Below are 18723 nucleotides of genomic sequence, written 5' to 3' on the forward strand. Positions count from 1 at the left end.
ATTTTTCAATAAAATCTTTTAGTGTAGGCCAGCCTTTACCATCAATCCTTATTCAAAAACCTGTTTTGTCTTACCCTAAATCACTATAAGCCTATTTTGAGTGTTTCTAGTTTAGACCTGGTGGGATGGTTTGCATGGGAAATTGCGTACATGCGTCACTCGCCCATGCGTGTCTCGTCATATCTGTAAATAGAGAAATGTTTTCCGGCTCTTTTGATGCATGTATGGTGTGGGACTGGGATAGGTTAGTTGTCACAATGAGTGAGAATGGTTGACATGGAGCATGCTAAATCTCCAACCTCCGGAGAATCACCCATTTAAAAAAAAAAATTGAACAGAGGAGAGTCTGCTTGCAAAAAGATAATGTGACAGAGCTTGTAATAATACAAGAATCAACACTGACTTGGCTTTTTGGAGATGGCGAGAACTGAGGGATTTGAAATGTTGTAAAAGCGACACAGGGATGGCATTTTTATTACTCAACAAGGTATTTTATTGAACAGATAAACTGCCATATGTAGCTCTCTAACAGAGATCATTACAAAGCATTATCTATTGTGAAGGATCATTTCATTATGGTTATTGTAGCGATGTGCTGGAATTTATTTTCAAGGAAGTACTGTCTGTTAATGGGAATAGCTACAGTAATGTCTTTGAGTCAGCTTGAGATCCTTTCCATCTAAACTGGTAATAGCTCTTAAGCCTAGTAGTGAATGTTTTATGAGCAGTTGGATAAATATATTCATCCACACAGTCAAGCAGAGCCAAAGCACAACCAAAACATTGTTCTTCAGTGAAATGCATTCAGTTTTGTTTTTTTAACCGCTAGAGAGCCTAAAGTTACACAGTGTACCTTTAACTGCACATTTTAATATAGCTTTTTTCAGTAATCAGCTACATTTTCCAATTCAGTTCACATTTATATGTATAGCGCTTTTCACAATACATATTGTTTCAAAGCAGCTTTACAGAAAATACATGTCTATTACAATTTAGAGTGATCTGTTATCAGAGATGACTGTGTTTAAGTCAGTTATCTAACAATGTATTAGTTTAAACAATAAGTTGCATGATAAAATGCTCCATCACTTTTTAATGTCAGCCAGACACTCTCTCCTAAACAGTCCTCTCTGTAGCCTTGAGAGTCCAAATTGTTCATTCATATAAATGAACCAATTCAAAACAATTCACAAAATCACTAAGTCATTGCAAAACATTTTAGATGTTTTTTTAAGCAATCTCTGTTATATAAATTAGGCTGTATTTTAGTTTATGTTGAATTTTATAATGTATTTTAGTTTATTGTGCCATGGAAATAAAGCTCTGATTAAATTTTGAATTATATTTCAAAAGATATTAGCCCTTTAAAGAGTTTCAGTGTTGTTATATGTTCATAAATTGTAGTGTAGTTAACTATTTTGTTTCTTGACTGTCATTTTACTGCATTAAATTATGAGTAGCTTATAGTTTCAAAGGAGTTTCCCTGACATAATTACATGCTTTAGGTTGCATCATATATTATAATGACAGCTTAATTTATTGAGTTGTTTAATATCTTTGACCACTCACTGATGATTTAATGGTCTGTTAATGATAAACCACCTCCAGAGTGGTTTGCGTGTTCCTTTTGTGGTATTTGGATGTCATTTATGATATGATCTTTTTAATTAAAGTGCAGCTCTCTCACTTAAGGTTAGTGGTGACCTTTTTGCTTGTCTAACATTTTAATGGAAACATTTTAAAGCTTGAGGAAAGCACAGATGAATAGAATGCATATAGACTAGCTTTATATAAACTAGAATTTATGTGTATTCCCTGCGAACCTTGGCATTTCCATAACCATGAGTTGAGCTATATATATATATCTATATTATAATATATATTATTTATATTAAAATATTTACCTTAAATGGACTTTTAAGTCTCTTTGATAAAAGTGTCTGCATTTTGCATAAATATAAATGTACTATATTTAGGGATTTACTGATGCCATAGCAAGTCCCACTATATATTAGAATATAAATTGTCAGCCATATTATATAGCTAACTTTTTCAACTTAATTTTCAGCCTTATTATATAATAATTATAGCTCTTTATGTGTATAAAAACAAATATAGCAGGCGTTTTTTGACAGTATTTTGACAGAGGATGTCAGGATGCATCATGAAAAGCAAGATTGTGAAGTTAGGGCAAATGTGTTAACTCATTTATATGTAGCTTCAGGGAGGTTGTGATATTAACAGCATGGCACAGAGGTATGATACAGTTTTTGTATGTGAACACTGCAGGGTGAACTTTAGCCATCTGAAAGATTAAGAAGAAAGCAGCATGGAATGTTTAGATCGAGGTTCATGGCTTCGCCTCTAGCTTGGAGCCGTAACCTATTTAGCTTTTTCAGTAAGGCTGGAAAACCCTGTAGTTCCCATCGATAAAATAACCCTGGGGTGTCTGTAATGAGGGCAGAAGCACATGCCACCAGCTCTGCCAACGAGCATATGCAACCCTCTTTCGGGGGCTGAGGTTGACCTCACAGAATTCTGCGGCATAATCATGAGCAGTGCCAACATTTCTCCACAAGTCAGCGGCCCACTTATCTGTCACTTGGTCTGGGTGGGCTAAGATGATCAGAGAAAAATGCCACTTTTCACGACTTTGGGAGGGCTGTCTGCTGGAGATCATCACGGTCTCTATTTCTCTTTCGAGAGGGTGTGAAATAGAGGGTTTGAGTTTTGAAGTACCAGGTAAGCACCTGAGTTAGATGGTGAGTTTGAACATGGAGAGAGATGAAATGATGGAAAGAAAAGAGGGGCGGAGAGAGAGAGAGAGAGAGTGGGAGGAACAAAGATTACTGCGGGTGGAAAGGTGAGCACTTGAGACGGCCACGGACAGAGGAGAATGCAACGTGGAGAATGTGAATGAGGGTGTGCAGGAGTGGGGAGAAACTGCGGGGAGGTGAGACAGAAAGGGAGTGGAATGAGAAGAGTGTACATGGAGGACAGAGGGAGGGGTGAGAAATGAGTTGGAGTAAAAAGCACTGTAAGCACTTTTTCGCTTCACTGGAAAGTACATGAATCTGAAAGGAGTTTTCTCCAAGAGGGAATTCCTCCAGTGAAACTGGCTTTTTCTTTGAGCGCTATTCACAACTATTTTGTGTCTATTTCGAGTCTTGGGTAAAGCTATAGTTCATCTAAAAATGTAAATCCTGTCATTATTTACTCATTCTCGTGCCATTTTTGAAGAATATCCTGGACACAAATCAATATAATGAAACTGAATGAGGACTGGGGCTTTCAAGCTCCAAAAAGACCAACAAAAAAAAAGCATGTGCTACATTCAAAGTCTTTTGAAGTCATACAATAGCTTTGTATGACAAAAAGACCAAACAAAAGTCAAAAGAGAAAAGAAGTAATGTCCGATTCATGAACTAATTGTTCTTTTGAATGTGATCTTCCAATTCACAAATCAGACAGATTCTCACTTGCTCGATAAATATACTAAAATTCAGATTCCACATGAGTCATTTGTACCACTTTTATGATACTTTTATTGTGATTTTTTTTTCCATCCTTTTTGAAGCTTGAAAGCTTGAGTCCCATTGTAATTCATTATAAATGTTCCATATGAGAGTGAGCAGGATTTTCTTTGTTGGGTGAACTATCCCTTTAAAACATAAACAGAAAAGAACAGGCTTGTTTCTGAAATTCGAAATGTTCACAAGGTCATCCTACTTTCTTTTAATTGGGTAAAAATCGAATGCAGAACAGTTCACAGACATTTCTTTAACTAGAGACTTTCACCGGGAGGTAAATTGCAGAGTTTCAATGAGGACGAAAACAGCAAGCTACATTATTAGGCCATAGGGGATGCTAAGTGTTAATTAGCATTGTCTCAAGAGGATGAAAAGTGACTGTTTTTCTTTGAGAGGATAACATCTTTGAGGAACTCACTCCACATGATATAAATGGTCGTGGCAGTTATTAAAAAGGCAGAATATAACACCAATCCATCGCAAATGCTTAGTCAAACTAACAAGCGCAACTTATTACCTTTAGCAAGCAAAAACCATTGTGCATTGTAATCTGCACCAATGTTGCTGATGCTGTCAACATTGTGAGGAAATGTTACATATTATATTAACACTGGTTTCTCAGTGGTTTAAAGATACAATTTTACAGGTTTGTTGACTCTGTAATATAAATGCGGTTCCTCGGAGTCCATGGTGTCCTCAGGAGACGTAACACAGATCTGCAGCTCAGTTGGAAACAGAACTTTTCCACTGACTAATCTAAAGAGTTTACTCAAGCCCTCTGAGAATACATTGTTATTTCCTTAACTCATTTCTCGGGTGCAGAAGTTGCTGAATAAATAAATACAAATATCTTTATGCAGTTTTTAATGGAGTTTCTCTAGTTTGATTTACATTGCTACGTTTGTAATGTTAAGATTAGCTAAATGTTATTAATACAGTAGTTTCTATGGTTTGTTTTCAGAATTACAATTATATAAAATTCCATAATATACTGTTAAAAAACAAGGAGACATTTTGCTTAACCGCATCTTTATTAACATAAAGGAAGAACTCATTGAAGCTTTGCTGACAATAACAGTAGGAAACTTTTGTGTAATTACGTGGATAAAATGTATGTTTAATTAAATGGGAAACTGTAACACAAAAGTACAGTTCCTTTCAGACTTTGTGCTTTGAGAATGCATTCTTTATTCTTTCCTTTTTTTGTATCAAGAAGAGTATTCCCTTTTAACATAGCTTGCCATCACAGTGGATGAATGCCAATCATGTTGGATCTTTATAGAGTTGTCTGTGAATTACGAATGTACTCTTAAAGCTACAGTGTTTTATAGATCTGCATAAAGATAATATAATGTCTCAGTACAGTATGGAACAATGATCCCTGCCATGTTTGTACAAGCATCATTCAACATTGCATTACATTGTGCAGATTGAATGTATAACATTGGATTTTTTGTGGAATTTGTATCTGGAAAATAAAGTGCTTGTGAAAATTTTCATTACAGTATCCCTAGTCTTAAATAATATCCATTATAACTAAATAAAATTGATAAATACATACATACTTTTGGCTACATTAAAATGCCTGTCAGACGATGGTTCTTGGCCCCGTTTGATTCTACATTACAATTTCATCAGTTCTTGTTAGACTTTGCAGCAACATTCTCGTTTGTTAATTAATGTAATTCAGTTGATAATTCTGCCTTGAACTGCAATTTTTGGTTGTCGTTTGGTTTTAACATACTATAAGTACATACTTTTGAATTACTGGGAACATGAAGGATGCACTCTAAAAAATGCTGGGTTAAAAACAACCCAAGTTGGGTTGAAAATGGACAAACACAGCGATTGGGTTGTTTTAACCCAGCGGTTGGGTTAAATGTTTGCCAAACCTGCTGGGTAGTTTTATTTAAACCAGCTATTGTTTAAAAATTGCTATATGGCTAGTTTAAAATGAAAAACCAGATGCAATTAGAGGCAACAATAATAGACAAAAGGTGAATGTTTATTAATAAGCTTTAATATTTTATTAATATAAATTTAATAGTTTAATAGTTTATTCATATAAATTTATTAATAAGCAATTTAATAAATGTTTATTGTTTAATAATTATTCATTGAACATTAATAAATGTTCATTTCCAACATACTTTGGGTTAATTTTAATTAAGCAATACAGTAATTTTTAAACAATAGTTTAGTTAAATAAAACTACCCAGCAGGTTGGGCAAACATTTAACCCTACCGCTGGGTTAAAACAACCCAATTGCTGGGTTTGTCCATTTTCAACCCAACTTGGGTTGTTTTTAACCCACCATTTTTTAGAGTGTGGTAACACAGACTAGGATTTCTCTGAATATCCTAATAAAATTTGGCAAGAAATAAAGAAAGAACTTTCTTAGCACTTTGGAACACCTCAGTCCCGGACTCCCTGCGGTCTGTTTCCTGCGGGCCAATCCCCTGTGGTCGTGTCATGGCTAAATGCCATATTCATTTAACGCTGCTCCATACCATCCCCCTGGACGTGAGCGTTCCAGAGCTTGCATAACTCTGCCTTGGCCTGTTTTATCATTCATTCAACAGGCCTTTATTTATATATTCTCTTTCTCAGATGATAAATGGCACAAAGAATTTAATTAGAGCTATGGGAGGAGAAGGGGCCTGATGAATCTGATACTGTGTGGCTCTCACACACAAATCAAAGGTGAAAGAGTGTGTGCGTGGGACAGCGGAGCAGGGAGATGTCATTACCACAAATGGCGTGATGTGCCTGTCAGGCGTGGTGGAATTAACTCACTCATTCCGATCTCAACAGCTGAGGGAGCCACTCTGCTCAGGGAAATCACTAATCTGTATGCAGGTCATTTGTGGACACGATTGGAACCAGAGCAGAAAATGATTCCTTACTCACAAGAGCCTGGGCCAGACAATTTACTGTAATGAGTGATATTCCTACTAGTCCTTCAGAAATTTCATATGAAAATATTTCCACTCTCAAATACTTTTTGAGAATATTTTTGAATGAAGCCTTATGGAGGCGAGTACACAGGTGCAAGAAATCTCCCTTGAGGTTACGACACTTTACTGGGTAAAAATAGATTCGTATTTGTGGAAAGCTGCCATCAAAATGGTATGTTCTTTGAGAGCTGACAAAGCCAGGGTGGTTTTGCATAGACTGTAAAAAATATATTGTTGGTTTAACTTAAAAAAGTAAGTTACCTGGTTGCCTTAAAATTTTGAGTTCATTGAAATTAAAAGTTTGAGTTAATACAATGAAAGAGATTGGTTTAATAAATAGAAACTCACAATATTAGCCCTATGTTATCTGAACCACATTATCTAAGTTAATTTGACAAAAGAAAAAAAGTTGTGATAACAAATTATGAAAATTTTTTTTACAGTGTATAAGTAATACTGATGTAAACTATGATAATTTTTTATAAACCTGCTTTGTGAGATCTAAGCCATTCTGATGCCCACTTAAAATAAGAGATAAAAAAAAGAAAGTTCTGTCATTATTTTCTCACCCTCATGTCTTTCCAAACCTATATACTGTTATCTGTTCTGTGAAAATAAAGGATTTTTTTTTTTTTTTAATTTGTATTTGTATTTATTTGATACATTGCTCATCAATAAACAATGAGACACTGTAAATAAGCCAGAGTTAGCCCAGCAGGCTCATTTTCAGTTTTACCTTGCCAGATTTTAAGTTGGCAACCTAAAATAATAATAATAAAACATGGCAATTTAACACAAATAAAAATCACAATTATCCACAAATAATAAAACCAAGTGAAGCATATCCATGACCAAGTAATGATAAAAAAAACACAAAAAAACAGTTCTTGAAAAAAAAAAAAACAACATAAAAGCACTATAAAAGAACCCCTGTGGTCACTATGAACTGTCATTGTTTGGCAAAAAAAAGAGGATAAATCATTAAAAAGGTTTCTGCTGTTTTTCCAATGAAAAAAATAGCAGCATATATTGTTGGAATGACATCAGGGTGAGTAAATAATAGCAGAATTTTCATTTTTGGGTGAATTATACCTTGAAAGTGCATTTACATTTAACTCATAGCAATAGTAGATCTAGTAATAAGAGTCAAGTCACCTTTATTTATATAGCGCTATTTACAATGTAGATTGTGTCAAAGCAGCTTTACATTGATAACTGGTACATTATTTTGGCTGCACAGCAGCTCTTAAAGAATAGTGTCAATGCAGGCAGATCAAAGCACTGTTGAACATCAAATGTCAAGTCAAATATGACATTTCACTCTGAGCAGCGAGGCAGTAGTGGTTCTTACTGAAATGCAGTTGTACACAAGGGTTATTATCCTTTGAAACCAGCAGCTAATGAATGTGATCATATACAACCACTGACATAAATGTGTCTGTCAGGACCTCCAAGGAAGGGGAAATTAGTTGTTTAATTTCTTATTTATTAAATAAGTCTCCCCACTGCAGTGAACCACAAAGCAGGAACCTTGATTTTATATGCGTTCTCCACACATTACCCTCCCCACAGCAGTCCCGACGGACAAAAACAAGTCTGGTGGATTCAAATATGGCAGACTGTTAATAACAAAATTATTTCAATGGAAATCCACAAACTGCCAAGCCTGCTGAGTAAATGTGCGACCTCATAAGTTATGTGAGGGCTTGCCTTGCGATAAGGACATCCGGTGGGACACAAACAAACCTGTTGCCACATTCCACCATTTATTTCTTAGTCCGTGGAAATTTTGCACTGCCACACAACATCTTTACGCACTTATTTACATCATTGTACAATAACTTTGTATACTTTTATAGTGTGAGTCGTGTTTACTAATGTTTTGACGATGTAATTCCTTGTTTATCACAGCAGTAAAGCTTTGAATCTCTCCGGCATCGGCATCAGCTTTGTGATTTAGAGTGCACATTCAATACTGTAAAACATTCGGGTTTTTTTCTCAGCGTTTGATGCTTGCCCGCAGCTTTGAAGCAGCACTCCAAAACCTAATTAATATAACAGATTGTCACAGCACACAGACTGTGAAAGTCTGGAAGTCTCAAACAACAAGAAAATGTTTACACTCATCTTATTATACGGGGTCATTCATAATCTTTCTGTTGAAAATAACAAAGTTAATTTTACTTTGTGGCTTATAAAATGGCAACAGTTTGACTTGAGGCTTCTTTGAACAGACTCTCTCTCTCTATTGTCTGTGCATTGTTTTTGTCCAGATGTAATGGAATCACCTCACATTAGTTCTGTTTATTCTGACGCTCAACACATTTTCACTTGGATGGCGATTAGACCTGAAGTGATGTTCTTTTCCGCCTACCTCTGAACTCCCTTTAGCTTTTGGAACAAAAGGTCACAATTATGGCCTGACTGCTCTCATGCCCACTGACTTGTGATAAATGAGACTGGTATTATAATGAAGAGACCCACCTTTGGGGAGAGATAGCAAAAGGTCAAATGACTGTCAGGCTGGCGCAGGTATGTGGGGTTGGAGGGTGACAACCGCCATTAATTATGAAGGGGACAATCAGTTTAGAGTCGTAAGAAAAGAGGAGGTGCCACTATAACAGAGTTTTCAAACTTTTTGATGTCAAGCGCTAATGTTGTCAATACCGACTTCGGAACCAAGTTGGTACTGAAATTTTAAAACTGTGATGATGCCAGGGTTTCCCCCAAGCATTTTGAGCAATGTTGAGCGGATTCTTAACCACCTCTGATTGGCCATTGTGTTCACACACTCAACAGATATGTCTGTGATTGGCTACAATGATCGACACTGCAAAAACATGTTGTAAATGGACATCTTTGACGCCCTTCACCGAGCGCATACACAGATACACGTGGAAGCATTTGAAAGCAGGTGTCTATTAGCAGATCCCTAATATATCCGCTGATAGACACCTGCTTTCAAATGCTTCCTTGTGTATCTGTGTAAGTGCTCAGTGAAGAGCGTCAAAGGTGTCCATTTACAACATGTTTTTGCAGCATTGATCATTGACATATCTGTTGAGCACATTTAGAAAGACAGTTTACAAATATCACTAAAAATATCATGTTATCATGGATCATGTCAGTTATTATTGCTCCATCTGCCATTTTTCGCTATTGTTCTTGCTTGCTTACCTAGTCTGACGATTTGGTTGTGCACATCCAGACGTTAATACTGGCTGCCCTTGTCTAATGCCTTTTATAATGTTGGAAACGTGGGCTGGCATATGCAAATATTGGGGACGTACACCCCGACTGTTACGTAACAGTCGGTGTTATGTTGAGATTCGCCTGTTCTTCGGAGGTCTTTTAAACAAATGATATTTATATAAAAAGGAGGAAACAATGGAGTTTGAGACTCACTGTATGTCATTTCCATGTACTGAACTCTTGTTATTTCAATTTTTCATTCGAGGGCACCTTTAAGAATCCGCTCATCAGCGCTCAAAATGCTTGGGGGAAACCCTGGTATCATCACATTTTTAAAATTTTAGTACTGACTTCCTGTTTCTTCCTGAAATATAATGGAATATACACTCATACTTTCCTGTAAAAATGTATAGAAAAACATCTAGTCATTAGCATACATCAACATACATTCATGTATGTTTTCATGAATAAAACCCAATTTACTGTGTGAGAAATGGTAGTAATTAAGACATGCTCTTTGCAAAATAAAATAATTGGCTGTCCTGTCATTGTCCTAAAGCCAAAAACAATTATTAAGTATGTATTAAGTTGGCAGTGTATCTTTTTTCTACCAACTATTAGAGCAATAATAGATTATATACGCAAAGAGAATCATTTTATAGCGCTTTTCACAATAAATACTGTTCCAAAGCAGCTTTACAGAAAATATTGCCTCGCAGCTCCCAGTGAGCAAGCTGAAGGCAACAAACACGATGAGAAACTCTCCAGAAAGATACAAACAAATACAAACTCTTCTTGAAAGTATATGTACATTGCTGGTACAGAGAAATTAATCCTTAGAAAGAAAAATAAGAAATGTTTGTTAATAGAATACAATAATATTCTCATGATTATTTCCTTTAAATGGAGAATAAAATATATGTAAGGGTTAGAAAATTATTGCTTTTTTTTTTTATTACATTGACCCCAGTTTGAAAACATTAAGAAATATTCAGAGCTCTTTGTGAATGCATTCAAACAAATACGAAGTCATCACATTGAGTTTGGTATTCAATATGGTGACATTTTAAGGAAGTATCTGTCATGTAGTGCACAGATGCCCACATTTATCTTGCCCATGGATGTTTTACTGAGTTAGCGCAGGTCACATTGATCAGATCTGTGTGGAGGTTTGTGCAGACTTTACTGGGGTCAGTGCACTTAAAGGCTGACCGGTTGAAACGGCTGGAGTAAATTAGCTGGACGTTTATAGGGCTGGATTCAGACATCAAAGCTGGAATAGATAATGAGGCCATTAGTTTTCCTGCCTCAAATCACTCTAAAGAAGATAGGTCTTTTTCAAATACACATTCACACACACACAATGATTCATAGGCACATATTTTGATTGGACTGCTTCCACAGAATAGTTCTAATCGTGGCAGATGTTTGAAATGGAAATTGATTTTGAGCTATTTATGCACCATTTCAGATGCAGTGACTCTTACACCTCAGAGACCCTGTCAACTTCTGCATTCAAGTTCTGGCATAGATTCTGCATTAGGGTTATACATCAGTGAGACATTTACACCTAAATAACATTCATTAGTACTGATTAAATGCACATCCTCTATTAGTCCCTGCACCATGTTATGTATTTTTCAACATTCATTCTGACAATAAAAAAAAAAACTCCATGGACTTGGATTCAGTGTACCATAGTTAATGTATTAATGGTATGATCTGATTTCAAAATTACCCCTTTTTGGAGGCTAATTCAGACTGTAATGGCAAAGAGCATTTATGAAACAGCTGTTTAGCTTTCAACAAACTCTGGTCTCATTCGTTTTTTGTTTAATTGTTGTTGCCTATTCCCTTTTAGCTGTGTTAAAATGATCCATCCTTTAAATTTCCTGCTCAGTAAACCAAGACCTCTTGACCCCAAAACAGTTCTGATATGATATGAAATATCAGATGGCTCTAACCCTGTGGTTTTAACAAAGTGATTAGGCATTTTTCCTCACAGGTTGCATGGGTCAGATGTACTGAAGTATTCAGCAGCCTTTGAGGGTATCTGTACAACTGCCGGGGATGGCTTATAAAGACTGAGAAATCCCTGCAAGTTTGTGAACCATGAGGTGTGATTATGTGTCTTTCCCCACATTCAATTCCTGTGGCTCCTACTGCCTGCTTCTACAGTGCCAGAACCTCATAATCCTTGTTAAAGTATCTCAAAGCTGACTCTGACTTCCATCCAAACCACAGTGGGATCTGCGGTGCTCCATCACTGAATACTGAATAATTCTGGCATTAATTTAAGGGATGGTTCTATGAATTCTGACTGCTACTGTAAGGCTCTGTGTTTCCACACATCAGAGCTGTTTAGGAATAAATCACAGTGGGATTATGTTAAGAGTGCTAAAGAATGCCTTTAAGACCAGGTTGTATTAGAATGGGTTAAATTTTCATTCAGTGAACAAAAATAACGACATGTATTTATGGTTCAAAAGTGATGACTATTAGAGCTGCAATATATATTATTAAGTCAATATGTCATTCATCTTACTTGATACATGACTTTTTTTTTCTTATTTCCACAGGAGTACCAGATTGACATAATTTTTGCACAGACGTGGACAGACAGCCGGCTCAGATATAACAGCACTATGAAAATATTGACTTTGAACAGTAATATGGTTGGACTCATTTGGCTACCGGACACGATCTTCAGAAATTCCAAGAGTGCAGATTCACATTGGATTACTACACCAAATCAGCTACTTAGAATATGGAATGATGGGAAAATACTTTACACTTTGAGGTAAGCCATCTGATATTTGATAATAAAATTGATGAATCGAGATAGGAGTAAGAATATGAATAAAAACAAAATGTTATTTATGGTTAAGTTTTTTTTTTTTTTTACTCCCACAACTATCCAATAAATTTCAAAAAGGAAAAAAAAAAAAATTAAAACTAACCAAGGCTGATTAGCAAGATAATTTGTGGCAAAAACATCAATTTATCAGTTGCTTTCTGTAATTATGGCATTTGAGCACAAAGAATGTGCACAATTATTTTCTTAGAAATCTGAAATAAAAAGTCAAGAAGCCTTTCCTTGACTCTGAAACACAAAACTCTTAATGTGAACCACTAGTGACAGCGGGTCGCTGATTTTCAATGTCTTTATTGAAAATGTTTTTATTCACTACTTTTGACCATTGCAAGATAAAAAGTCAAAATTGGGAAATGTTGTTGCTGAACAAGAGCTGTCGACTGTGTCAATTCATATAGAATCACCCTGACAAGGCTACCAGAAGAAAAGAAAAGTAGATTTTTAAGACCTACAAGCTTTTGACAAGGTCATAACAGCACTGTAGGTATAAAAGAGAAAAACGGGATGTAATAATAAAGTAGGCAGTAGGTCAGTGTCAGTGGTATAATTTCAGTTTTTTGCACTTTCTTGAAGTAAGGGTTAAAGTACTTGAGTAATTCTGTGTAATACTTAAGTATTATTTTGTGAATTGTGAATATACTTAGTACTATTGACACTGAATATTTTAGGTTATGTATAAAATTGCCTGTATATAATTAAAAATATAAATAAATATAATTTTATATATTGAAAATTAGACTTTGTATAATGTCTAATGAAATTGTAAGGAGTAAAATGTACATAGTATTATGTATATTTTCCCTTTGTATGTCTTCCTAACATATGTAAAAACAATATCATTTCAGGTTAATACAGGCTAAATACGTTTGAAAGCACCTGTGGTTGATTACCAGAGAATTGAATTTTGACTTGTCCCTCAGTTTGTAAAAAATGAACAGAAATTGCTCTAACAATGGAGACCCATCATGCAAGATGGCTAGAGGGAAATGTCAAGATGTTTAACTCTTAAATACATGACTGTTTCGCCAATCATTCTTACATATTCGGGTCTTTATCGACCCGGATCTATATCTAACACGGAAGGATCTCTACCTGTCGCAATAATATAAAACTCCTCTGATATTAGAGTAACAATTACAGAAGAATAAAATAAATCATATTTTGTTACCTTTTGGAGCTTGAAAAGGCTCAGTTTGAGCAGATGTTTTATGCCATCACCACTGTCCTCGTCAGAGCTCATTTCCCAGTAAATTCAGCAAATAATAGGCTAGTTTTATGTTTGAGGTCACAAATATGAGCCCATTCGCGATCTCAAACGTATTCTCAGAACTATATAATTTTCAACATCTTCAAAATCAATATTTCGATCGCTAACAGCTTCACCAGTTCCATCCAGTAAGAGTTCCAGTCATATTTGATTGCGTTCAGTACTTGCTCTGCAGTAAATCGCTGAGCCATTTCAAGTTTTTCTTATTATTTCGTTTTCTGTCTGAATGAGTCGTCACTTTAACATTGTGTATTAGACATTGCCACCTTGTGGAATAAAGGTGAATTGCACTTATTCCATCATCTAACCCTATATAATTTTTACAAAAAATGAATAAAAAAAATGCATTCTTTTATAATTTTATGATTTTTTTCTTGTTATATTCTTTATAATGAATTGATTGAGGAATACCAAGATGGTTGATGTCTAACTTTAAAAAATGAACGAGGAGGAGGGTAGTGAATGATGTCCTGGGTCACTAAAGACCCGAGGTATGCATTTAAGGGTTAATTTTAAATTTTTTCAAGTGTTTAAACATAGCAACAAATCATTTTTGAAAGTAAATGATTGAATTTTAAGGTACAGAAATACATTTAGCTGGATGCTAAAATACATGCTAAAACAAACGGTATGCAACAAAAGGGGCTTTCGCACTGAATAGTTCTAGGAACTCAGTTCTAGGAGCTAGCCATTAGAATAGTTCTCTGAGAACTAATTTCTCCCCGGGCCATGTTCCTGGTTGCATTCGCACCGTGAATAGGAACTCAAAAGCGGCCAACAGCGGCGTGTTTAAGCGCGGCATTTACAAACACTAAAAAACGGTGAATGGAGGATGCCGTGATCACGCTGTGTTTGTTGTGGGTTTCGTGTTAACGGAGATGCAGAATTTACGGGCATGAAGAGCAAAAAGAGCAAAATCTCCTATGACAACTTTCAGTATTACGTATCATCGAGGCAGAGAAAAGAACACAACCCTGCAGACAACAGGTTAATGCCATTATTGGTGTTTCCATGTTCGTGGAGTAAATATGTTTACACAGCTTTTTAAAATGGTCAGGTGCCAGTGTTTGACATGCGTTTGACCAATCAACATACATTTACGTAATGGATAGTTCCTATAGTGCTGGTTTAGACCCTACTCTAAAAGGAGTTCCTAGAACTAAAATCGTTCATATAGAAACTATAAAAAAGGTTCCTCTGGTGCAAAAGGCCCTAAAGAGTCTATGATATAATTTTATCAGTCTATTTCAAAAGCATGAACTACTTTACTGCAATAAAATCTTATTAATTTTTTTCACTTTCATATTAATTTTTGACTAGATACTTTGGCTTTTGAGTTAAATGTGTACTTTGCATTCTTTTTTAGAGTTTCCCTGTGGTTTTTACATCCCTGTTTCTGAGTTCCAAAGCCTCTGTTCCTAAACATGATGTCCAATGCCTTTAATCAGTCTCTTTGCAGATGTCACTTTGACATTTTTAGGCGCCTCTATTTCAGATTAGGTCATCTTGTTCACAGTCCTTGATGAAATATCAAGAGCTGGGATGAATTGAGGTACACGGTCATAAATTTATGCCACTTTCCAGATGTAAAAAGCCACAAAAGTCAATAGTCACTGTCAAAAACACTATGTCAAAGAATATTCTCGGACACAGCAAAACACAGGGTTCAGCCCTGATAAGTAATATTTATACTTGATGGATTTGAGATGTCTGTGTTATGATCAGAACATTAAAGACCACTGGATATATGACCAAAGATCAACCAATCCTCTATTTTTTCCAAGACTCTCATCTTTCAGTGACATCACCCCATCCTCTGAGCTCCACTGTGAGATAGCCTTTCGGGTCTGGTGTGACTCCAGTGTCTGTGATGTTGAGATGTGATGACACTTGTTCATATCCAGCTAGCCCAGTTTAGTTCAGCGCTTGTATTTGTGACAGACCTATTCAATAAGACTCTAGGCTAGGTTTAACCAAAATTAGGCCAGGAAGCTGCAGAAACTGCCTGTTATATTATTTAACAGTCCACTGCCATTGGGGCTTGTGAACAAACCATTGGGTACCCTGCATGGGCAGCAGCACATTCCTCTGGTTAAACTTTTATAGGGGCCAATCACACTGTGGATGAACTGTACAACAACTTCTATTGCTAGTATTTTGTGGTGGACTTGTGGGGAAATAAAATTCTTTTGATTCAAATGGCAGCTGCAACAAAAGTCCATTTAAGAAAGACTCTCTTGCCCCGCTCTCTTGAGAATCATAAAAACATGTTCTATCCCTTGTTGATGCAGACAAGGAAAACTATTATGAGTAAGTGGCTTTGAGATAGCCCTCTGTCACATGGCGATTGAGTGACCATGGTAAAGGATCTGTACAGAAATATCTTAATGGTAAATTCAAGTTAGTCAGTCAAATGTGAGAAGAGCTCCAGAATTCCTTAGGGATTCGTGGAAGTACTGGTGCATATCCTTAACGCTGCATTCACAGTAGACGGTGGGCGTGTCTGAACTTGGTGACTGTGCAACTGTCATAGTGACAACAGCCAATCACATTACTTACCTTCTGCTGTGAGCAATGTTAGTGACACGACGCACCAGAGCCCACAATTCAGTTCGACAATCCACATTCAAAGTAAATGAGAAGCGTTAACGCTGACATAACCACAATAGCATTACATAACCACATATTAGTATTAGGAAAAAGAACAAATACCATAAAATGGCTTATCAGAAACCATAAAAGTTTTTCTTTCCCTTCTTTTTTTTAATAAAGCACTAGAGAGAAAATGTGCTAACACCACTGTAGACATTACTAATGAGAGCAGTAATGTGAATTACAGCATATGCCTCTGGCACTTCTCGTTATAAATACATATGCATCATCACGACAGACTGGGGCGCACATGAGAAAGCATCATTTGCTTATAGCAAACTAACACTTGAAAATGTAAGCAAATGGTTCACACGTTTTCTTCAGCAGTGAAGTATTATCCCAGTGTCGGCTACACCAACAAAACCCAAAGCTGCTAGTTAACAACATCAAGTTACGAAATGCGTAAAATCTTTTTCTCGTTTGAATTGCACTGTCGGGTTAAGGATTCCAACTTTGATTTGAAGAGAAATGTGAAAATGTGAAAAATATGAGCCTGTCACATGAAACTTGTCTACTGTCTTTTCATAAGTCTGAAACTACTGCTGCGGTTTTCCAAATATAGTCAGATGAGTGGGTGTCCACTGAAGCCGACTCTGCCCTAGTTATTCAAATCGGGACATCCAAACACACACTGCTACGTTGCTTGTCATGTCCTTTTCAAGCTGTCCCATCAGAAAAGCTTACCCCAATGAGAACAACAGCAAGATCAAGACCTTGTCTGCTTAGGTTCAGTCATGATTTAAAGGCCATGTGTTCAAATAAATATACTGAGAGAAAGTTGGCATTAACTTGGCAAAGAACAATGAAGCACTTTCACAAGAGTGAGAGTCAAGTCTGATATTCAGCACAAAAACATGAATGCTTTTATATTGCTGTTATATAGCTTACATCAATTACAAAGACGTTCATATTGAGTAATATTCTGATGCTAACATTCAAAAGTTTGGGTCTGTAAGATTTTTTTTTTTTTTTTTTTTTTTTGAAGTCATTAATGCTCACCAAGCATTATTTGAAAAAAAATACAGTAATAACAATACTATTACAATTTACTAGAACTTAATATATTTTAATATGTAATTTATTACAGTAATGAATTTTCAGTTTCCTTTACGCCACTCTTTAGTGTCACACGATCCTTCAAATATCATTCTAAAATGCTGATTTGGTGCTCAAGTAGTCATTTCATCATATTATCTATGTTGAAAACAGTTTTAAGTGCTGCTCAAATTTTTTATTTTTTTTATTTTTTTTGTGGATGTCGTGGTACATATTTTTAATAGAAAGTTTAAAAGAACCGCATTTATTTTAAATAGAATATTTTTGTAATTTTTTATTATGATCTTAAACAATCTTAATGATTATAAGTATTAATGTCTGTTACACTTTATTTTAAGGTGACAGTTACATTGTACTTTCTCAAATAATTGTATTGAAGTATTGAATATTAATTAACTACCCATATTTATTATAGAGTTATGGTTAGGGTTTCATTTGTGGATAGTTACTTGTAATTAGTAAGTACATGTAGTAACATGTAACTATGTCACATTAAAATAAAGTGTTACCTTAATTTCTTCCAAAAAAAAAAAAAAACCTTTTGAACAGTAGTGTACATTTCAGATGAAGTTTAGCCTGTTAGTATGTTTATTTGTCAGCACTCTTGAAACGCCTCTTGTCCAATCAAATTGGAGAAACAAATGTAACTGTTATAAAAAGCTCTTTGATAACTCTGACTTTTGTTATATTATTAGTATTCGCCTTAGGCATAAACATTTAAATAAATCTTTGTATATAGCTTTCCAGACCTATGCTAAATATACTTTTAGATTCTCAAGTTCTAATGAAGGTGAAGTTAAAACACCAACAACAACAACAACAACAACAACATACAGACACAGAACAAACGGTGCTCTTTTGGCAGAAGAGAAGTATTTTAGGAAAACAGCTACTTGGTTAATGCATCTCAGGCAGGGCGATGGCCTATTCAGGTATCTCTCAGCTGCCTGAAGACCACAGCGTCTATTTGGACTAGAGGAAATTTCACAGGCCAGTGGAGAGACTACATCATGCCGTCTCCAGTGCTCCGTGAAATATTTCCTTGGCAACAGGAGAAACAGCACTGATGCTGAGGGGCAAATTCTGAGGATAAAGCCAATCTGGAACAAAGGCTAACTAGATGCTCCCATATGGAGCTCATGATCGATATTCAGTGACACAGCAGACATGCAGCAGTGGTATTTAGGAGGAGT

General features: G+C 35.8%; 1 protein-coding gene across 3 annotated transcripts in view; it reads left to right on the forward strand.

Annotated features, from left to right (window-relative positions):
- The window catches only part of LOC125273656 (gamma-aminobutyric acid receptor subunit gamma-3), a 154826-nt gene that overhangs the window by 83136 nt on the left and 52967 nt on the right, over positions 1-18723 (forward strand). For all 3 annotated transcript variants that reach the window (XM_048199226.1, XM_048199227.1, XM_048199228.1), the window contains one exon: positions 12260-12480. In XM_048199226.1, the coding sequence (XP_048055183.1) occupies positions 12260-12480 (221 nt within the window). The remainder of the gene's footprint in view (positions 1-12259; positions 12481-18723) is intronic.

This window comes from Megalobrama amblycephala, linkage group LG8, assembly GCF_018812025.1.
Source record: "Megalobrama amblycephala isolate DHTTF-2021 linkage group LG8, ASM1881202v1, whole genome shotgun sequence".
Classification (NCBI taxonomy): domain Eukaryota; kingdom Metazoa; phylum Chordata; class Actinopteri; order Cypriniformes; family Xenocyprididae; genus Megalobrama; species Megalobrama amblycephala.